General features: G+C 43.8%; 1 protein-coding gene across 5 annotated transcripts in view; it reads right to left on the bottom strand.

The window, feature by feature from the left end:
* Positions 1-23,364, bottom strand: part of MSRA (methionine sulfoxide reductase A) — a 371,535-nt gene that overhangs the window by 118,603 nt on the left and 229,568 nt on the right. For all 5 annotated transcript variants that reach the window (XM_027087936.1, XM_027087939.1, XM_027087938.1 and 2 more), the window contains one exon: positions 9,025-9,129. In XM_027087936.1, coding sequence (XP_026943737.1) covers positions 9,025-9,129 — 105 coding nt within the window. The remainder of the gene's footprint in view (positions 1-9,024; positions 9,130-23,364) is intronic.

The raw sequence follows: 23,364 nt of genomic DNA, 5'->3' as shown, positions 1-23,364 counted from the left end.
ACGTACCATACAATGGAAATAACACAAGGTTTGAAATTGAACTTTTAGGTCCAAATCCCAGCTCTGACAATAAAGCACTAACTGGCTCATGGAAAATCACTTCACCTCTCTGGGCCTGTCTGTCCATCTGTAAAATGGGTTTAAGACCACCTACTCACGGGTTACTTCAAGGATCAAATGGGATCACATACACATAAGAACTTAGCATCATGCCCAGCCCAGAGTAAATACCCAGTAGGAGTCTGTCATTGAGTCTGGAGGCACCAAACCCTTAAAGCACTAGAAAGGCAGAGGAAAAATGTTAAATATAAGCTCCATAGTATTATATGAGAGAGGGATTTGAAAGTGCAAATAGCACATTTGCAAATAGCAAAGATACTGTGTACATATATGATAATGTTATGCAAGGAAAAGTATGACTGAAAGAACAATTAATAAAGAAAAATATCAGTTAAATTCTTTGTTTCTTTTTTTCCTGTTTCTGAAATTCTTAAAAGAATGAAATCTCTTTCAGAATTCATAATGCTGGGTTTGGGACTTTTTTGCATTTTGTATGTGTGCAGCTGTTCCTCCACTATAAGTATGCACATCTGCTCATTAGCAATACAATATAATTCCCACTGTCTAATTATTTGCAGATGATAGATTCCTTGTACGTGGGCTAAAAAAAGGATAGTCCTTCAAAACTGGTGACTTATTTTAAAAGACCAACTTAAAAGGGTCAGCACAACGAAGTTCAGATATTAATTTGGCAGTTCAAATATATGAACGTCAGCACTTAATTGCCAACTTGATGAGAAAGAGAAGGAAAAGAGGATTTTTCTCTCTTCAATTAATATTCCCCGATAGACAGCACCAGGCACTGGCTTCTCTATGGTGCACCTGGAAAGGGGCTATGAAGCAAACCTGCTAAAGTTGGAGCGGACCAGCCCCACCGCAGATTCTCAGGGAACCACGCACCTCTAGCGATGCTGCACGGTGAGTGCGGGGCTGTGCTGGGAGGGGGATGTGTGGTCCACGGACACTGAATGGAGAAGAGTCCTTGGGGTCTCTAGTCTCAACCACGGGCTGAGGAACCACATTAATCCCCTACTCTTGGCTCTGAGGGTGAGGCAGCAAGCCAGGGTGTGTGGTACTAGGGCTCCATGAAACCAACACCAGAGACAGTGTGGCCCATGGGGACAGCCAGATGAAGCTTCTGAGACACCTGGGAGCTCCCTGTGGGAGGGTGGAGGGGGGATGTGGGAGGGAAAGGGATGCTGAGCACTGGATTGAGGATGAAGGGTATGAACCAAGCATAGGAAATGATCAAGCGTATTCAAAACATAAGATGGGGAAAATGAGAGGGAAAGAAATGGAGAAATACTGGGGTTCAAGAGAGAGCAAGGCCCACAAATGGGAGGTGGTGAAATGGCTCTTACACGGGCAGGATGAGGATGGTGGCTATTATAGATGACATGCTTATTCTGTGCCCGGCATGGGGCTCTGCACAACAGACTACATTCCTTCATACATCTTGACGGACACTGATGGGAGAGGAACCGTTTTACAGATGGGAAAACTGAGGTTCGTTCATTCATTTGTTCAATGAAAAAATATTTCATATGAAGCTTACTTTCTAGAAGAGGAGACAGTTAATAAACAATAAACAGACAAATCAGTCCACCCTGTGATAAGTGTTAGGAAGAAAAGAGAGAGCAGTGATGGCAAAAGCCGGGAGGAGGGCTGGAGAGCCTCCTTTAGTTAGGGCGGGTCAGCGAAGACCTCTCTGAGGACGTGACTCTTTAAGCTGAAGGAAAGGAAGGAGCCAATCACGCCAACAGCTGTGGGCAGATGGAGCAGTGGGTATGGGCCCAGCAAGGGAGCACCTGTGTCTTCCAGGAATGGGGCAAATGCAGGCCACGACGCAGACATGCGGTGCGTGAGGGCAGGACCTGAGGCTTGAACAGGAGGCGCCAGTCAGCTGATCCCAGGCCGGGCTGCCACGGTACAGCTGAGTGTGTATCAGCCCAAAGAAAAGGCAGCAGAGGGACATACTTCTGTTTAGTGTTTTTGACGGATCATTCTGGGTACTGGATTGGGAAAGGGGCAAGGCCAGTTAGGAGGCGATTGTGGCAGCCAGATGAGAGTAATGAGAGCCACGACCCAGAGGTCAGGCAGAGACAGACAGAAAGGAGGCGGTGAGTGACGTAACCTCCCCAGGCCACATGGCTAGTACGTGGCAGGCCTGGTTAAAGCCATATCCTCTAACCCCAGAGTCCATACTCTTATCAGATTTGATTAAAGCTGTTTTAATTAAGGAAGCATTTTAATTAAGATCTTCAGAGGAGTGACTGGGAGTTCATCACCAGCTTACAGTTGAAGGCAATTTTAGTAAGGATTAGTTCAGCTGTTGTAAGAAAAAAAAAAAGAAAAAGAAAAGAAGGCCTAGAATGAACCAAAATAACAACAGCTTAAAGAAGTTCTTACATAAAGAGTCCAGCCTGGGATACTGACTCTGGAGCCTTCGATCTTGTAGCTCCTCAGTTACAAGGGTGAGGCCTCCACCCCTGTGGTCTAAGACCGTTCATCACTGCATCCACAAGTAACTTGCGGGAAGGACGAAAGAAGAGGAGAATGGCCTTTCCTCTAAGTGTACCGAATGTGACACCATCACTGGTACTCATGTTCTGGTAGTCAGAATTCAGACATGTGGCTATACTTCGTCATAAGGAGTCTGGGAAATTTAGTCTTTATTGGTGGTTGCACATCCAGCCAAAATTCCAATCCTTCAGAAGTAGGGAAACTGATATTGGGGTCAGCTCACAGTCTCAGCCAGAAGGCCTCTGCAGAAAGGCCACCACTAACCAGAGCAGTTCCCCACCTGCGGCCCCAGCCCCTGGGAAGGCCGGGAGCTACTACTAGAGGTCCACAAATCCAACTGTGCAGCAGGCATGGCCTAGAGGCTGTGGAATGCGTTATGCATGTAGGCATTTCCATTTTCCAGAGGTACGTGACATTGTGCTAGTTAATAAAACAGGCATTCAGTTTAAAGTGATTAAATTTGCAGTAGCATTTTCATATATTTGCTTTAAAAAGGTTACTAAGGGCACAACTATATCACATGGGGGATCCTGAAAAATGTTTCTCTTTAGAAGAGGTCCTCCTAGTCAAGAAGCATGGACCCCTCTGGTGTAGGGGAAAGAAAATAGATTTGGGCTTTAGTCAGAGCTGTGTCCAAATATTGCCAACAACATCAAGCAAGACTGGCAGTCTTCTGGAACCTCATTTCTTCTCTTCTGTTAAGCGAAGACAGTGAACCCCAATTCATAAGATTATGGTAAGGGTTAAATGAAATGATAGGTATAAAGCATCTACCACTAAGACTGGCCCGTAAGGGGTGCTTCCTAAATGGTGCTGCTGTCCTTTCCCCAGGATCGAGGAGAGTGAAACAGGTTGGAATCGAGAAGTCAGGTTTATGGGATCAAGTCAGGCAAAGCTGAGTCTCCACACTGTGCACTTGTGTGCTTGTGGCTTGGCTCAAGGTACAGGGTCTGGGCCCTGCCTCCTCCGGCAGGAATAGGAGGACCGAAACGACGGAATTCATGCACAGAGCATGCTAGGTACAGGGCTACAGAGCAAGCATGAGACGCTGGGATCTTATCTGGTTCTTCTGAGCACTGTGTCAGCAGCAAACGCGAGGAGGTTTCCGCCCACTAACCTCATCACCATCACCGCCAGCAGTTTCATCATAGAACGAGAACACAAACAGTTGAAATCTTTCCAACTAGCAGGAAGTACAAAAGAACCTTTGTGGGTAGAAAACCCACCCTTTAGTAAGCAGAGGGTAAATATTTTCCCACAGAAATCACGGATATAAAAATAACTAAATAAAACGGGTGAAGCTGTATTGTTGTGTTGAGAAGAACACAACGACAAAGCGGCCACCTGCATGGTTCTTGACGTTTTCAAGTGATTTTCACATAATTTCATTTCATTCTTACGACAACCCAAGGAGTACGCAGGATAGATAGTACTACCCCTTTTTTGTAGATGAGAAAACAGAGTTCCAGACTGAGTAAGTATCTTGGTCAAGGTCGTGAGGTTGGGAAGAGGTCCTTCTGGAGCCAGAACCCAAATCTAAATGCCGGGCTCTGCCATGCTGTCTGGAGACCGGGGGAGTTTGGGGACCACACGGTCAGGAAGGGGCACGCTATCCTTAGGAGGCTGGAGGAACTGTATTTGTCCCGTGCGTAAGACAAAGCCAGAAGAGGACGCATTAGCTCAAACAGTGTATCTGAATGCTTCGGCAAAAGCAGAGGTTTCATGGTAAATTCAGAGAAAAGACTATTCCGTTTACTGGCCAGTCATCTGTAAAGTTCACCTGAAGCGAATCCACGGAGCAGTACTCTCTCAGGACTCACTGCCTGTTGGCTGTGGAATAACGGGTCTTGGGCCCCCTGTCACTTTAAAAGCCCACACTTTCTGATGGCTCTTACCAGCTCTGCTCCCTTCAAACTGGTGTACCATGGGGAGTTCCTCCTTTCCACTGGGACGGATACTGTGAGAGCTGCTTTAGTAGCCTGAAGCAGGGAAGAACGTGCAGGATTTTCTCTGTCTGGTCTATACCGTGAAGATCTGATTTAATTGAAAGGGAACTTAAGCTTAAATTCTTGCTGTTTCTACTATACTAGACCCTTGTCATTAGCAAGAACCCCGCATTTGCTAATACCACTCAAGGATATTGCTTCTCCCACAAAGTGAAGTAAATTATAACTGAAGATTTTTAGTGGCCCCTGCAAATCCTTCATAACTTTATAAACAAGGCAGTAAAGCCTTTCAACGTGCTAATTAAAATGCATTTCTCTTGAGGCCTACTGCTGCTGAGAATCGTGTGTGTCGGGACGGGCCTATCACCACATCAAAGATCAATGTCATCTCAACTTTTCCTCAAGTTTTGTCTTTTTGTTGATAAGTAATTCTGGTACAGGTAAGAGCATTCTTCAAGCAGGTGGAGGAATCACTCACTCTTGTTTCTGAAAAGAACCTACAATGGACTGCTTCACAGACCAGAGTCTCCACCAAAGCCAACATGCTTCTGTCCTTACAAACGTCCACCTTCTGAGTAAGAGTAATCAGTCTTACACGCCTCTACTTCCCCCACCTGCCCTACTGGGTGCTTTTCTTTTCTGGGCCACTTTTCACTGTGAAATGTGATAAGAGTCATCATGTGACCTCAGGTAGAGAATGAAGAAGTTGTGTTCAGATGGCCAAGTTCACCTGCAGCTCAGCTATCTCCTGCCGCATGCCCATCCTTTAGCAAGTGGACTTCAAATTCTTACCTCAGAAAAATTACATGATTACACGTTTTAGACCTTCAGAGTTCCCTGGAAATATTAGATCCATTGATACCAGACTTCTTATGAACTTATATTTTTGCTTTTAATCTCCCAGGGTTAACCAATACTTGTTTTAATTATTTCAGGTTAACATTTTCTTCTGTGATCTTATACACATTTATGTGAATGCTCATTTGATCTCAGTTTATTGGGATTTAACTATTTTCTTCCTATAGAAATGTATCTTCCCTGTGTGTTAACCAAAATGTTACTGCTGCTTATTCCAGACCACTTAGTGATCTAGCACCACTTAGCAGAATACCTGGCAAAAATAAATGTCACTAATGAATGCTTGTCTTTCACAATACTTCAGAAATATTGAAAAGGCATCTGATATGTTCTCAGGCCATATGTCTCAAATCCTAAATCCTAATTCTGAATTACCAAGGAACCTCCAACAGGTCTTGAAGAAACAATTTCTAGTGTCCGCCCCTCGGTGTCTGAGTCAATGATAAAACCATTCAAATGGCTTTAGACCTCTGATTTATGGAGCCAGATGAACACGGTTAACTAACAGTTACTGAATATAATGATCGAGTATAATGCTCATTGTTTAAATTGAGTTAAGTGGATTAGTTAGGGTTTTTGTTGTTGTTGGAAGTAATAAAAAGCCAACAAACTAGCTCAAGTTAAAAAAAGGAAGGGAATACCTAGTAGCTCTCCTAGCTTGAAGAGCTCACAGGAGAGCTCTCAGAATTGAAGGAAGAGCTGCAGGAATGAGGAGCCTCAGGGCCTCAGAGCCTCCTGAGGGTTTTCTCCTCCCATCTGCTCATCTTCCTCCCTTGCTTCTCTGGTGGGCACGTCATTCCCCATACAGAGCACCCACCCCAGCAGCTGCAACAAACTGAGAACATACAACAGTCCCAGGGAAGGACTCTAGCTGGTTCTGCTTGGGTCACATGCCTGTTCTTTGGATCAAACATTGTTGACAACAGAAAAAGATACTGATTGATCAGGACTGGATCATATGATCACTCCATTGGCCCTATTTCCAGAAGGGTCCTAGGAAACCCTACAAGGCAGAAAAAGATTGTTACCATGGCCCATTACACTGAACTATCTAAAAAAGTAATTCTAATAATAATGCGGGAAGATCAGATATCTTGTGATTTAATATGTGTGATTGTATATATTACATGAAGCACTACTCTAAGCAGAAACAAATATACACAAGGGTAGAAAAACTCTCCTCCTACATGTATAATTTGTCCAAAATATCAGTGTAAAAAATAGGTCACTCGACATTCCAGTCCCATTGTCCGTGACCCCCATCATTCCATCATTACCAACTTCATCTTCTGACTCATAGAATTGAACCAGATGACCTCTAAAGTCTCGTCCAGTCTATGAGCCTGTGAACACCTTGTTAGGAAAAAAAAATACCTCTGGAAGAACAGCACATCAACCGGTTACATTATTGGACAGTGTTATGGGCTGAAGTGTGTCCCACCCCTCCCCACACTTCACATGTTGAAGCCCTAACCTCCAATACTTCAGAGTGTAACTTCATTTGGAGATAGAGACTTTAAAGATTAAGATTAAATGAAGTAATTTGGGTGGGCCCTAATCCAATGTGACTGGCGTTCTTATACAAAGAGGAGATCAGGACACAGACACACACAGAGGGAAGACTGTATGAGGAAAAGACAGCCATCGACAAGCCAAGATGAAACCAACCCTGCCAATGCCTTCGACTCAGACTCCCAGCCTCCAGGACTGTGAGAAAACTAATTTCTGTTGTTTAAGCCACCCAGCCTGTGATACTTTATGATGGCAGCCTTAGCAAATTAACACAGATAGTAAACCAAGAATTTCAAAGAGGACTGAGGCAAAGTTGAGACAAGTCTGATCCATGGGATGGGGAGAACAAGAGGTTCTCCTAAAGTTCTTTTGAAGGTGGAATTCCCCTGAGATTCAGGGGCCAGAACTCGTGGCCTAATAACTGAGGTGTGCTAGTAAAGATGTGATAAAATGGGTAAGACATTAAGAGAAGTAAGGAGAGAGAAGTGGATGACAGACTTCACCCTCTTTGAAATTTTGCGGGGGTCAAGCATAAGGTGGTTGTATCAGGACACGGCATTACGGGTGGCCAGGCCAAGGCCACATACCCAGCCTTGTGGGCCTGTGGGGAGCCTGTCTCCTCCATGACTTCAGGTTTGCCTGGGCTCCTGATAGGTGTCTCCACTTAGAACTTTGGAGCCCTCAGCATCCTGCCTGACCCTCAGCTTTGAGAGCCAAGAGGCTGAATGGCTGCTCCATCTGGACCAAAGGCTTCCCAGCATGAGTTCCTGGCTGTCACGACCCTTACTTATGATGCTCACCAGTCAGTTTCCCTTTGAGCCATGCGTGTCTAAGCCATTAGGCTTGCCGTTCTCATATGATGTGACAGTCCAGTAGTCCAAACGGGGGTGGCATCAGAACCTTCCGATGATAGTACTCTTGCCCTACCAGTTCTGTACCTCCCCTGCCCCATACCTCACTGTTCTCCCACCAGGGACTCATCACTCCATGTCAACCAGACTTCACTATCATGGAGAGCCTGCTCCTGGCCTCCTTCGTGGCCTTTACCCACCCTGCTGGATGTACCTGGATCCTGGACCTGCCTGACCCTGGCTCGTTGATCATTTTGCTGTTCTTGCCTTAGCTCTGACCTTTGCCCTCTGGCAAACCACCCTGGCATTAAGTGGAACCAGAACTCAGGACTCACCAACCTATGCTGCTGGGGTCTTGGTAAGGTCCCACCGCAAAGCACAATGCACATTTGGAAAAACACATCCATTCATCAGGAAATAGCCAACATGGCGTACCCACTCCCCCAAAATCTGACACCAAAGGGAAAATATTTCCGTTAAATAGACCGATTGCTAAATGAAAATCACATCGGATATACAGGACTTTTCAGTCCATAAGCCTCATAGTATCAGATCATCACACTGGCAAAGCAGTGCTTGTAAGGCTGTTAAGATGAAATCCGGAGATTACTCCATTACTGAATATTACAATGATATTTGCAAACAGGAGATTTTTGCTTGTGTGTGCATTCAGATAAAATTCCTGACCACCATTGTTTACAGCCCGAATATATTAATATCTCATATAATAAATTCCGAAGAAGACAAATGAAATATTTAAATAACCCAAGCATTGTAGAACCACTGAATACTGCATTTTACCTTTATGTTCTTTTTTTCTTTAAATCACCCACAGACATTTAAAAGGAAAAAAAATGGCTCATAATGTCAAAAGATGAGAAAGGCTAAATAAATTCAGGGAAATAAAGGAACCATAAATCAGGAAAACTTTGGAGCTGCTAGAAAGACACTTTAATTTTGTAGACAAAAGACTGCATTAAGGAGGAATAATGCAATAATCAAAGGTGAACGAGTCTCTATTGTCTGGTGTCTTTCTCTGTGGGAATTTTCCCACCCCTGACAGCTGTAAAGGGGGGAGGGGCGCAGACGGTGGCTGTGCCTTTATTCTCTCGCCCTCTTTCTCCCCAGCCCCTCCCCGTCTCCGTCAATAAATGTCTGCAATCATATTCTTGAGCTCCTGTGTGATTTCAAGGTTCATCTCTTCCATGCAGTTCAAACACTAATTATCCCAGCTGTAATTAGTAAGATAATTAAATACTGGCTCACTCATCTACCTTGGGTCGGGTCGTGATTCTCCCAGAAGACCTTGAGCAGCTCCTCAAAGCTGATGCGTTCTGGCTGGTATACCACTCGGACTACTTCTGCGTGGCCAGTTCTTCCTTGAAAGAAACAGAACGTACAACCCAAATTTACTGACAACATCAATTTATGACAAGTTATTTGTTTCCAAAAAACCCCTAGACAAAGGCTGAAATTCTTCCCTCTGAAGGCAGGGTGGGAGCACAATCGTACTTTAATGCTTTCATCCTAAGTCTCTGTCACTGGTTCTTTTTCCATAAAAGCACACGGTTGTCCTCGAGCAAGTTTCCTGAGGATGATGATTCCTCTTCATTGTGTTCTAATTTTGTTTTAATTCCATGAGAAAATAAACTCAGGTTTTCATTTTTCTAATCTCACTCTTATGAAACCTTATGGATCCAACCTGACATGGTGCTAGAGATTTGAAACTCTGCAAGGGGAACGAGCCAATTTATTTTTATCACCCCCCTCTTCTCTGTACATAGTAAGCTCAGCTGCACTACAGAGGGAGATGGTGCCAGGTAGAGAAACCCAAGAAAAAAACAGGCTTATAACTCGTTCACATTAGATATATTCGTTAACAGAGAGACATATTTGCTGTGCTGTTAACACTGAGGCGAGGGTCAGATTCACATACCCAGCAGGACGGTAAGTGTTTTCTCAGCCTAATTCGTCTCTGTGGTAAACAACTACTGTAGCAAAAGCCTCTCTGCAGCCCCCACTGTTAGCACACTCCCTTCTCAAAGGTGGTCCCCAAGGTTCTAAGGATCAGGGAAGCGGGTACTTGCAGACCACTTGCACCTGTGGAATTCATGCCCTCTCTTATTTTACAATGTTAGAACATATGGTAAATAATAGACCCCTCCATACTAACATCATCTCTATGTTTAAATTTGTTCTCCATCTCTTTCCGTCACCTTGTGTGTAGTAAAGAATTTAGCCTTGCCCAAACAGGTAGCTGGCCTCTGCCTTGGCTCTGGTACGTAATCTAGGTCATACCCGATAGGAGTGTCCTCATTTAGAGAGGCCACACCTATACTCTTAGGGTGGGGCTAGCCACACTGAATCTCAGGGTAGGGCTGCCAACAGTCCTAGGGTAGAGGCTGCCATGTCGGAAAGACCAACCATGTGACTGAGGGTGGCGGCTTTGGGTAACACAGTATCAGTTGACCGAGAGCCTGAGTTCAACCGTGTGGGCAATCAATCAATCATACCTATGTAACGAAGCCCCAATTAAAAATTCTGGACACCAAAGCTTGGGAGAGCTTCCTGGTTGGCAATACTCTGCTTATTGTCACACATGGAGGCCAGGAGGGTAACATATCCTGACTGCATGGGAGATGACACAGAGGCTTTGCACTGGAATCCTTCCAGACTCCACCTATGTGACTCTTCCTTTAGTTGACTTTGAGCTGTATCCTTTTCCTGTAATCAGCTATAACTGTGAGGATAACAGCTCTGGACTTGCGTGAGTCCTTCTAACAAATTATCAGACCTCCCAGTGGTTTGGGGAATCCTTTGAACTTGCATCTTAGTTTGCAGAAGTGTTTTCCCCTATGTTGGTAATCTCACCTTAATTCTTAAACCCTCCAATGGTACACGCAGGGAAGGTAGAAATCCCCATTTTACAAACTGGCAAACAGGTACATATGAGTTAGATTTTCCCAAGGTCATATAGCTAGCAAATTTCTGGACCATAACCTGAAAAAACACCTTCTGACTTCTTGTCCAGGGTTCTGTCCAATATATCAAAGCGAAGAGAGCAAAGGGAACATGAATCCAGAAAAGGAGATCTACTTATTATCTTTAGTCTTCCTTAGCAGTTAAAATTTCTGATTGTAGAAACGATGATTTGCAAACAATATGAAGCTTAAAAAATGTGCAGAAATATAGAAAAGAAAATAAAAATCACCCATACTCTTACCACATAAGTACTATCAATACTTTTTATGCACTTCTTTCTAGATATGTACGAGATACATACATACACAAAACACACACAAACTCGCACCGTGACACACAGTTTGTTTTACTGTAATCACTGCATCATGCTTTTTCCCCTTACCAGCATATCGTGAGTGTTTTCCCATATCACTGAAATTTTTAGGAAATACCATTTATAATGACTATATAACACTCCAAAGATGGCAGTACTATTACTTATTCAATCATTCCCTGTCATTGGGCATTTGTATTGAATCCTATTTTTATCTATGAATATAAATATTTTTTCTACATTTTTGAGGCTGCCTCTAGCCTTAGTTATATATGGGAATTTTCTAAATCAATGTTTATGAACATTTTAAAGATACTTGATACCTTGTGCTAAACTGCTATTCATTAAAGTTGACCCAATTTTCTCTCCCCATTGGCAGCATATCTGAGGGTCAGCCTCAGTCACCATCACAATGTTGTTAATCCCTACCAAATTTATAGATGGAAGATAATATCCTATCATTTTATTTTTAATGAATTTAATTATTAGTGAGGTAAAAAATGTCATGCTTATTAATAATTTTAATTATTAAAATTTTTTCTCTAATTTTTGTTATGTCTTCTTTATATTGGGTTATTACTATTCTATTCTTAATTGGTCAGCCTACATAATTTTAATTCAAATACTATAGTCATGTAAGTTAACATCTAAACAGATTTTATGCTAATAGGTATTAAAAGAATGATAAGGGAATTATGGAAAGAAGATTCATTAAGTATAATAACCATGTTATTGCAAAACCATTTTTGATCTACTTTAAAATCTTATAATTGTGTTTTGAAATGTTTAAATGAATGATTTAACTACATAACTAGTAAGACTGTCTGAATATTAAAAATGGCAACAATATGTTACAAACATGACAAAAAAAATTTGATAAGAAAAGCACTGAAACCACACTAGAAATATAGGCAAAAGATGTAAACAGGCAATACACATTGGAAAAAATAAATGTAGATCCAGGCATGAAAAGTTCTCAACATTTCCAGTGATCAAATAAAAGCAAACAAATGTATATTAAACATTAAAACACCATCTCTTACTCATTTCATTTTGCAAAACTGCTTCAAATTGTGCCTAGTGCTGATGAGGACACTGTGAGGCCGGCGCCCTTACTTGGGTGGTGACACTGAAAATGACAGCACCCTTCTGAAACTCTATGGGCATAAGAAGCAAGAGCCCCAAAGACTAAGATTAATTCACCTTGATTAAGTGACCCAGGAAATCAACCTCAAAGATATAAACCCCAAATAATAGAAAAGACATACACAAATACGAAAATTCATTCCATCATTGCTACAATGGTGGAGTACCATAAGAAATCCAAAAGTCAAACAAAAAAGAAATAAATTATGGTACAGCCACATGATGAGATATCACGCAACCATTAGTTATGATCCCAAACCCTAGTAAAAGCTGCTACTAGTTACTGAACGCTGATAATATGGCAGGCACTTTACCTACTGGGTGTTCTTCAATGCTCATAATTCTTTTTTCCAATTTTTCTCTACTGAGGTAAAATACACACAACCTAAAACTTACCAGCTTAACTATTTTTAAGGGTACAATTCAGTGGCGTTAAGTACAGTCACATCATTGTGCTACCATCACCATCATCCATCTCCAGAACTTTCTTTAATCTTGCAAAATCGAAACTTCATATCCGCTAAACACTAACTCCCCAATTCTACCTTCCCCCAGCCCCAGGTGACTGCCATTCTCCTTCTGTCTCTGTGAATTTGACTCCTCTAGGCACCTCATGTCAGTGGAATCGTATTGTATTTGTCCTGTTGTGACTGGCTCATTTCATCAGCAGAATGTCCTCAAGATTCACCCACGCTGAAGCACGTGTCAGAATTTCCTTCTTTTTTAAGGCTGAATCACATTCCATTGTTTGTATGTGCCCCATTTGGTTTATCCATTTATCTGTCAATGGACACTTGGGCTGCTTCCACCTTTTGGCTATTGTGAATAAAGCTGCTATGAACATGGGCACACAGATGTTGCTCACAACAATTTCACAACAGGGATGCCATCCCCATTTTACAGGTGAGGAAACCAAGGCCTCTCCACAAGTTTTTTCACATAACATCCCACAGCCGGTAAGCGGCAGCCAACCAGGTTTCAACTGGAGGTGCAAGGTCTGGCTCGTTCTATGACCCCAAGCTGGGCTCCTGAATGTAGACACCCGAAGTCATCAAGTGACAGCAAAATGTCACGCAGGCAGTGGCCCAGATGAGATGGAGGTAACTGACATCCAGGCTGTCAAGACTGTTTTCCAGGATTAGGCTCTTCCTTCATGGTTGCAGTATGGGGTCAGGAAAGATTTCCACTCACCAGCACACACTTTTAGACATAATCTGCGCACTGACATTATTTGTGGAGAGGTTTAAAGAGGTTTGGTTGTTTAAAAGAAACTACTACCATTAAAATTCAGGATCCATCTGCATTGACAAACAGTGTGGAGAAGCCCTTGTCAAACTCACCTTTAAGTTTCTTTATTTTATTTCTCCAAAGTACAAGAGCCTGTATAAAAATACACAGTGCAAATGATCAGAAGGCTTAAGGGGCCAGGAACCACTTACAGAAATGCCCACACCTCCAGGAACTCACCGATGTGTTAGGCTAATTTGATTCCCAAGACCAATCTGCAAATAGTTTCTGGTGCTTCCGAAGATAAAAGGCTATATCTTAAAAATACTTTGAGCTGTTTCTTCACATAACATCGTGCAAACAGCATGATAGATGTGATGTGCAAATGTGCTTGTTAACAGTTCACAGCAGTGTTATAGGTGCTTTAACACTGTCATTCAAAAATACCTTGAAAGCAAAAACGCAAAGGATGAATGTCTTCTCTGAGCATTTCCCCCGTGTCACTTTATCTCATGACTCCAAAGGGAGGTGAAGGAACACAGAGGGGTAGGCTACAGTCAGTCATTCCTTACAAGACAAAACATCCCAGAAGACCCACACATGGCAGTGTTCTGGGGGCAGAAAAATCACACGTCTAGAGTCAGCTAGAGCTTTGTGGAAGCCAAGTCATCCACAGAACCAGGTGTTTCTAAAGAGAACCCCAAGACAAATCAGCCATTTCTTAAAGACCTGTGTGACAGCGTTCCATCCCATGGGGAAAATGCGATCTTCAACTCTTCCAGGTCAACATGATTAGTTTTTACTACCGGTGGGCTGGGGAGAAGAAGAGAAACCAGGGAGGTGGCCTACCCAGCAGATGAGACCAGAAAAGAGGCCAGGAGCTGGTGAGACAGGAAGGCAGGGGGACGATAGCAGGGGGCAGTGTTGTACTCTGCTGAGAAGCACACATTCGAGCCAGGCTGCCTGGGCAGTGCTCTGGCTCTGCTACTCGGCAGCTGCGTGACCTGGGCAGGGCCAGGGAGGGAGGAAGACGCTGGTTCAAATCACAGTTCCTTGGCTATGAGCCTTGCCTTACCTAGGGGGCCCACGCCCACTATCAAAGGCCCTTCATCTACTTTACCACTTGATGCCACGGTTTCCTCATCTGCAAAATGGGGAGCCAGAACCGTGCCTGGCACACAGAAGTCTAAGTCTCTATGTCTTATCATAAGCTGAATTATTAGAATTATACTCTACTCAGCTGTGATGGAGTGGGAAAAGATGAGAATTAAAGTGACTAGAAGTAACTTAAGCCATAGTTCTAACAAGTAGTTTAACACTGTTTTCGACTGTGACCCAGGGTCTCCTACTATTTCAGATAGGAATAAAAAATAACCTCTGTGACAGAAGAGTCATAAAGATTAAACGAGGTCATATGTGGTAAAGTTCTGGGGAAAAGGCCAGCTCTCTATACACAAATGTGACGCTTCTATTGTTGTTACCCTTTTATGTTTCCTTAGCATGGATCCCTCCCCATAAGGACTGAACTGCAGGAGAAAACACATGTCTCTGTAAGTGGATAATTCTGATCTTATTTATCCATTCGACTGATAGAAATATCAGTTGAGTGTCTACAACCACTGACCGGGTGCTGAGGTGCAGGCCCAGCCGGCACCTTCTGACCCCAGTGGGGACTGTGGTCTGGCCTTCGTCCACACCATAAAGGACCCAGATTCTCACTCTTTTGATGAAGTGTAGGGTGGTAGAGAAACACTGTTTTTCAAGTGTGAGTCCCCACTTTAGAATCAGAAATAAAAGGACAGGGGTTTAATGAGAGGGTGCTTAATTTGGGTAAAAAGAAACCTCCAGAAACAGGGCTCCAGGAGCAGAAGCTGAGGCTGGGATCTTGCCTCCCTGGAGAAGCTGTGTCCTACCACACTGTGGCTGTCGACAATTTCCTTCCTACGAGAACCTCTGTCCCTCAGAGTCGGTGTAGCCAGGAGACAGCACAGAGCTGCCGAACTGAGACGAGCAGAAGCGTCCACTGCCCCCTGGGCTGGGACCCTGGGAGGCCACCTCCCTCTGGTCAGAGCCAAGTGACTGCAGGTTGGTGGGCAGCAGTGATGGGTGGCCAGCATCCCACAGCTAGCACGCTGAGCGGAGCGAGCGAGACTGGAGGTGACAGCTACACTCCAAACTCTCTCTAGAAGTGGTGGCTCCTCCCCAACGCGGTGGGCAGATCCGATGCCACGAGATTTCCAGAAGGAGAAGGAGCAGGGCCACCTGCACCAAGGGCAGCTTGAGCCCACGAGGGGCTCCTGGGGGTGGGCTCGTCTAGGGGGAGACCCAAGGGCCACCCAGCCGAGCAGCCGAGACCTGCGTGGTCCCAGCGTGTGGGGAAGAGCGGAAGCCAGGGCAGCGGAAGCCTGCCTTCTGGGAGGGGGCTTGGTCGGGACGCAGAAGACAAAAGCAGAGAGAGATCGAGACCGTGCACACCTGCCGGGGCCCGGGCCCTTGCTGCTGCAATGGGGTGGGGGTGGGGGTGGGGGCGGAGGGCGGGAGGCCGTGGAGACAGCACCCGGTCCCCAGGCAGAAGCTGCACAAAGTGGGTGCCCCTCCGCCGTGAGCCGGGCTTCTGCTGTCTCTGCAGGGAAATGAGAGACCTCGAGGCCTGCTCGCCCCTCTCTAGGTCAAGGCCCAGCCCTGGACCACACCTCACAGTCAACAGCTTGCCCATTGAGAGCCACACGGCCGGGCTCCACCCAGGCTGAGGGGCACGGGGCCGCGCGCTCGGGGCCTGGCTTCCGCACTGGGCTTGGCCAGAGCACAACTCACCCCCGTCCCTGCCGCTCACAGCTGTCCTCTGCCCTCCGGAGCTCCTGGCCACCGGGCCTCTCTCTCCACAGCTGGGGTGTGCCAACCTCATCTCCCCATGCCATCTCCCTGACCGAGACACTCCACAGCCCCACATCAACCCCCAGCTCCTCTTGCCCCGCCCACATACAGCCTGCAGTGCCCTCGCTCCAGCCACCTGCAGCCCAAGCCCTCTCCTCCTCTCAAGGTCCCTGGAGGTGCTGCTTCCTCCAGGAAGCCCTGCCTGAGGATGGGACCTTGAGGAGAGGCATGAAGCACGGGAGAAAGCACCACAGGCGGGATGCCGTCAGACCTACTGTGCTCAGATTCAGGCTCTTCGACTGAGTCAGGTCCCCTGAGGTCCCTCACTGGGTTGTTGTGATGAAGAGAGATGATGGATGTAGCCGATAGGGTCCAGCAATTAGCACACAGAGGGGACTCAAAAAACTGATCTTTCTCCACCACGCACCACTGACCCAGCCCCCCTGGATGCTTACTGCCCTGGGGATCAGTCACACACAGTGTACACTTGGGTGCTGGCTGTTTTCAAGTGCTCGCTTAGTCTTCCCACGTACAAGGTGGGCTCCTTGAGAGGAGGAACCAGGAAAGTGGCTCGTCTCTGTCACCCCAGGACCAGGCCCATGATGTGACATTAATAAACACATTCAGAGCAGAGGAGTCTTGTGCTAAATGTTTCTGCCACTTACTTAGCCTTCATCTGGATGCGCATCCGTGCCAGCCCCAGACGTGCTCACCTGACAGAGGACCAGTCCCCTAAATGGAGACGTGCCTCCATGCCCTGCTCTGCCTCTGTCCCCAACCGTTGAGTTCTATGTAAACCTCAGCATACCTCTTCGGACGGACGGAGCTACTACCTGGAGAAAGGGATTAGACACAATTAATGCAACTTGAACACCTTACTATATGGGTCAACACGATGTTTTATTTACTCATTAATTAATAAACATTTCCTGAATGCTTCCTAAGTTCCAGTACTTGTGCTAAGTGCTAGGGATTCAAAGGTGACAAATGTTAATACAGTGACAACAGAAGACTCTTGCAGCGCCAGCACTGCTTACAGTGTGAGTCCAGGTAAAGAACTGCTCTTTGGAGGAAAAAGACGTGCTCTATTTTATTTCTCCTGCAGGCAAGATGGAGGGGAGAAGTGAGCTATAGTTATTTTTTTTTAAATAATAACTGTTCTTCAATTTCCCTCATCTTTTCCAGCCAACAAGACCAAACCATTAAACCAAATCAAAAAGCACAGAAGAAGATCCAGGTGTCTGAAGGGAAAAGGTGGATGACTAATACCACCCTTTCCCATACAAGATTCAAACCACTACTTTCCTCTTGCTAATTAACTACAAAGAGGTAAGATGTCAGCTCAGTTTCATCTCCAGCTCCTGCAGATAGAAAATGTGATTTCCAACAATGTACTCATTATAAAAAAAAATCCTAATACATCAAAATTGGATGCCCTGTGGAGTTCATTATAGGATTTGAGGAGTGTCTATACTGTCATTTTATCTTGGCTTTTTTTTCTTTTGTCTCATCGTCACTTAAAGTGTCCAAAGAGAAACGTAAGCTTTAAAAAGCATCCTATTGATTGAAAAGTAGAAAAAAATACTGTTAGAGCAACTGTAATTTTTTTTCTGGTCTACCATGGGGAGACACAGCGGGGGGTGTCTTATCCTTCAGTGATTATTCTCTCAGAGAAGTGCTATAAACACGGTGGAGTACTTTATCAAGAAAATTCCTCAGGAAAACAATACCCTACAACCATTAATTCTTCATGCTACTGGACGTTTCTTACTGCTACAAAGCTAACTAGTAGGTAACTAGTCTAGGAGAGAGCAGCTCACTAGTTTCTCTATCCAACCTGCTGATCATTGAGGCTGGCCCTCACACCCTTTGAACTGTTTTTTCCAGAACATGAAAGGACCTATGTGGTTGGGTTGATCAATGTCTACTTCCTAGACCAGCACCAACTCCCACCCCACCATGAGATAGGCAGGCATGATGAGATGTCAGCAAAACTAACCTGCCAAGTGGAGATCATGGTATCCTTGCAGCCGAAAGAACAAACACAGTGTTATTAAATGGCCTGATTACTATTAAAAATGGTACTGCACACTGAGAAGCTATGACTCCTTGATGCTGACAAATTATACCAAAAAAATCCAAACTGAGGCCTGCTTGTACCTTGTCATTAGTGGGCTACACAAGAAGAGTGGTTCACAACCCTACACCTTAGAATCACTTGTGCAACTTTTGGAGAAATACTCTCACACCTCCCACTCCGCCCCACGCTGGAATTCTGATACAGGAGGTCTGGGGTCAGGCCTGGGCATATGTATCCTCACAAAATTGACAGGTACTCCTGATGGAAAGCCAGGAAAGGGAACCGTGAAATTGGACATTTCATATATATACGTGGCTGTAACAAGGGAGAGGAAACCAGACAGTAGATTTTGTTTTAACAAAGTCTCAGAATTTTAAGGGACACAAAAGGTCACCTAGCCAAATGCTATATTGTGTTTTACCCCATTGCAACATCCAGATGACCATTTCAAGTGATAGGTTGTACAGGATTTCATGAAGCAGTCCATGCTGTTGTTGGCATGTCCCATCTTTATTGAGTCAAATCTACCTCTTCCTACTCACAGGTCCAGGCTGTGCCTTTTGGGGTCTACTCACTGCTCCACAATGACCCTTGAGAAGGCTGAAGGCATAGGATGTTGTGGGGTAGTTAACTGGGCACTGACTCCGAAGTCAGAAGACCTGAACTTGAGGGCCTAATCGGCCAGACACACAGTTAACCTTTCCTAGTCACAAGTTCCTCACCTGTAAAATGAGGGAAGTAACACCCGTCCCATCAATCTCGGAGTATGGTTGAAAGCCCTAAATAACAGACATAAAGGAACTGAGTGGTAGTAATCAAATCTATGATAGCACAACTAGTCTTTCCATATCCATATACTATTGTAATAGGGAAGAACAAATCTGACTCCATGTTAGAACTGCTTCTTTTACTTTAACCTTTGTATTCTATTGCTTTTGCTACAAGTTAAGAATGTTGCCTATAGCCTGAAATATACAGGATAGCCCATTCTCAAGGGTCTGACCTTTAAAGGTGTAACACTTTTCCATTCATATAGAGATTGAAAGTGGCAGAACAGAGAATAACATGTGTCTTGTTGGAGATTTACAGGAACATCATGACCTGACCCATGTGGACAGCTGCAAGAACAAAGGATTCCGACACCAAGAAGTCTGCAACAACCAGCCACACCCCCCACACACACCTTGCTTTTAAAAATGCTTTGCTGAAACCCTTCAGGGAATTCAGGGTTTGGGGGGCACAAGCCCCCATTCTCCTTGCATGGTCCTGCAATAAACCTACCTCTGCTCCAAACTTCAACATTCCAGTTTTTTTGGCCTCAACTGTGTGTCATGCATACAAACGTGCATCGGGTAACACGACTAAGGATAAGCCGTGTCATAACAGAACTTCACTATGCAAAGCCAGAAGCTTTCACACAATCAGGATCTGAGTTAACACAAATAGAACAATATCGACTGCTCCCCAAGAAAAGATAGGTTTCTTTGGGTAAGCTGCCACGGTTTTCTAAGTGTTCCAAGTCAGAGTGAAGAGACAGCTGGAGAACCCCTGAAATCATGACAACAGAAGGCATCTTTAAAACCAACTCAGGTAAGTTTTCCATATTCTAAAACTACACTCAACTCATAATAACATGGATGAGCAAAGGCACCCCTATACGAAGGTCAACACTGCTAACTCCCGCTGCTTATGCAGAATTTCCAGAAGAGCTACCTTAAGTCACCCAAAGATAATAATTGCCTATTCATTTTGCACACAAACCACATTACAGTTGCTTTTTTTTTCTCAGAGGAAAGTGCATGAGACATACACTTTGATATTTATATTGAAACTGATAACCCTACCTGCTTGAATGTACTGCTTTCCCTCGGCGATCACTCTCCTGCTCTCCCTCTCTTTCTCACCAAACACTAGATCTGTATAACTTTCTCTTTAGGAATGAATAAACATAAAAATCCTTTCAATACATTGTCAAATATGTTCAAACACATGATTTTTCCTGCAATTGCTTTAAATATTACCTCATGTCTGTCTGCATTTGGTATCACTATTATAAAATATCAGTTAAAACTATTGATTCGTAATTGGTCACTAGAAGGTTTTAGAAATGTATATAAATTTTAATATTCTTTCTTTTCTGTTTACCGTTGACCCCCTTCACCCACTTCTCTCACACCCCACCTCCGCCTCTGGCAGCCACTACCATTCTGTTCTCTGTATCTATGAACTTATTTTGTTTGTTGGTGGGTTTTTTTTGTTTTTTTTTGTTTTGCGGTACACGGGCCTCTCACTGTTGTGGCCTCTCCCGTTGCAAAGTACAGGCTCTGGACGCACAGGCTCAGTGGCCGTGGCTCACGGGCCCAGCCGCTCCGCGGCACGTGGGATCTTCCCAGACCGGGGCACAAACCCGTGCCCCCTGCATCGGCAGGCGGACTCTCAACCACTGCGCCACCAGGGAAGCCCTCTTTTTAATGGCTGAATAATATTCTATGTATATGTCTACCACATTTTCTTTATCCATTCATCCATCAATGGACACTCAGGTTGTTCCTATATCTATTGTAAATAATGCTTCAACAAACAGGAGGGTGCGTGTATCTTTTTCAACTCGTGTTTTCATTTTCTTCAGATAAATAGTCAGGAGTGGAATCGCTGGATCATATGGTAGGTCTATTTTTAATTTTTTGAGGAAACTTCATACTGTTTTTTGTAGTGGCTTCCCAATTTACATTCACACGAACAGTGCACAAGGATTCCCTTTTCCCACATCCTCACCAACACTTGTATTTCTTATCTTTTTGATAATAGTCATTCTAACAGGTGTGAGGTAGTATCTCACTGTGGTTTTGATTTGTATTTTCCTGGTGATTAAGGATATTAAGCATCTTTTCATGTACCTGTTGGCCATCTGTATGTCTTCTTTTGAAAAATGTCTATTCAAATCTTCTGTGCATTTTTTAACCACATTGTTTGTTTTCATGCTATTGAGTTGTATGAGTTTTTCAATACGTTTTGGATATTAGCCACTTATCAGATACATGGTTTGTAAATATTTTATCCCATTCAGTAGGTTGACTTTTTATTTTGTTGATGGCTTCCTTTGTTGTGCAGAAGGTTTTGAGTATGGTGGATTCCCACTTATTCATTTTTTCTTTTGTTGCTTTTGATTTTGGTATCAGATTCAAAAAATCTTTTCCAAAATTGATGCCAAGAAGCTTTTCCCTTATGTTTACTTCCAGGACTTTTATGATTTCACACGTTATGTTCAAGTCTTTAATCCATTTTGAGTTTATTTATGGGTGTGGTATAAGACAGTGGTCCAGGTTCATTCTTTTGCTTGTGGCTGTACAGTTTCCCCAACACCATTTATTGAAGAGACTATCCTCTCCCCACTGTACATTCTTGGCTCCTTTTAAATAAGTTAATTGACCATATGTGTGTGGGTTTATTTCTGGGCGCTCTGTTCTGGTCAATTGATCTATGTGTATGTTTTTATGTCAATACCATACTGTTTTAATTGCTATAGCTTTGTAATATAGTTTGAAATCAGAAATCATAATGCCTCCAGCTTTTCCCTTCTTTCTCAAGATTGTGTTGGGTATTCAAGTTTTTTTTTTTTTTTTGGTGCTTCCATACAAATTTTAGGATGATTTGTTCTATTTCTTTGAAAAATGCCATTGGAATTTTGATAGGGATTGCACTGAATCTGCAGATTGCTTTGGGCAGTATGGACAGTTAAACAATTTTGTTTCTTTCAATCCACAGGCATGAAATATCTTCCCATTTATCTATTTTATGTGTCTTCTTTAATTTCTTTCATTAATATCTTACAGTTTTCAATATACAAGTCTTTCACTTCCTTGGTTAAATTTGTTTCTAGGTATTTTATTCTTTTTGATGCAATGGTAAATGGGATTGTTTTCTTTATTTCTGTTTCTGATAGTTTGTTATTAGTGTATAGAAATGCAACACTTTTTCTGTATTGAGTTTTTTATCTTGCAACTTGACTGAATTCATTTATCAGTTCTAACAGTTTTTTGAGGGAGTCTTTAGGATTTTCTATATATAAGAGCATGTCATTTACAAATAGTGACAGTTTACTTCTTCCTTTCTAACTTGGATTCCTTTTATTAATTTTTCTTGTCTGATTGCTCTGGTTCAGACTTCCAATACAATATTGAATAAAAGTGGCAAGAGTGGGCCTCCTTATCTTGTTCTTCACCTTAGAAGAAAGGCCTTCACCTGTGTGCAAGCACAGGTCACTACCCACACCTCCCCTCCCGGGAGCCTGTGCAGCCCGCCACTACCAGGGCCCCGTGATCCAGGGACAACTTCCTCGGGAGAACACATGGCACGCCTCAGGCTGTTGCAACGTCACGCCGGCCTCTGCCACCACAGGCGCACCCCGCATTCCATACCCCTCCCTCCCCCTGGCCTGAGTGAGCCAGAGCCCCCTAACCAGCTGCAACTTGAACCCCGTCCCATCTGGGCAGGGAACAGATGCCCTCAGGCGACCTACAAGCAGAAGCAGGGCCAAATCCAAAGCTGAACCCCGGGAGCTGTGCAAACAAAGAAGAAGGGAAATCTCTCCCAGCAGCCTCAGGAGCAGCGGATTAAATCTCCACAATCAACCTGATGTACCCTGCATCTGTGGAATACCTGAAGAGACAACGAATCATTGCAAAATTGATGTGGTGGACTTTGGGATCAACTGTAGGGATCAACTTGGGGTTTGCTTCCTGCATCTAATTTGTTTCTGGTTTTATGTTTATCTTAGTTTAGTATTTAGAGCTTATTATCACTGGTAGATTTGATAATTGATTTGGTTGCTCTCTTCGTTTATATATATATATATATTTTTTTTTTCTTTTTCTCCTTTGGTGAGTGTGTATGTGTATTCTTCTTTGTGTGATTTTGTCTGTATAGCTTTGCTTTTACCATTTGTCCTAGGGTTCTGTCTGTCCATTTTTGTTTTTTTTAGTATAGTTTTTA

Source organism: Aethalodelphis obliquidens, unplaced genomic scaffold, assembly GCF_003676395.1.
Source record: "Aethalodelphis obliquidens isolate GAN/ISIS:26980383/991018 unplaced genomic scaffold, ASM367639v1 scaffold61, whole genome shotgun sequence".
Lineage (NCBI taxonomy): Eukaryota > Metazoa > Chordata > Mammalia > Artiodactyla > Delphinidae > Aethalodelphis > Aethalodelphis obliquidens.
Note: the sequence above shows the minus strand (reverse complement) of the source record. Positions and strands in the feature narration are given on the sequence as shown.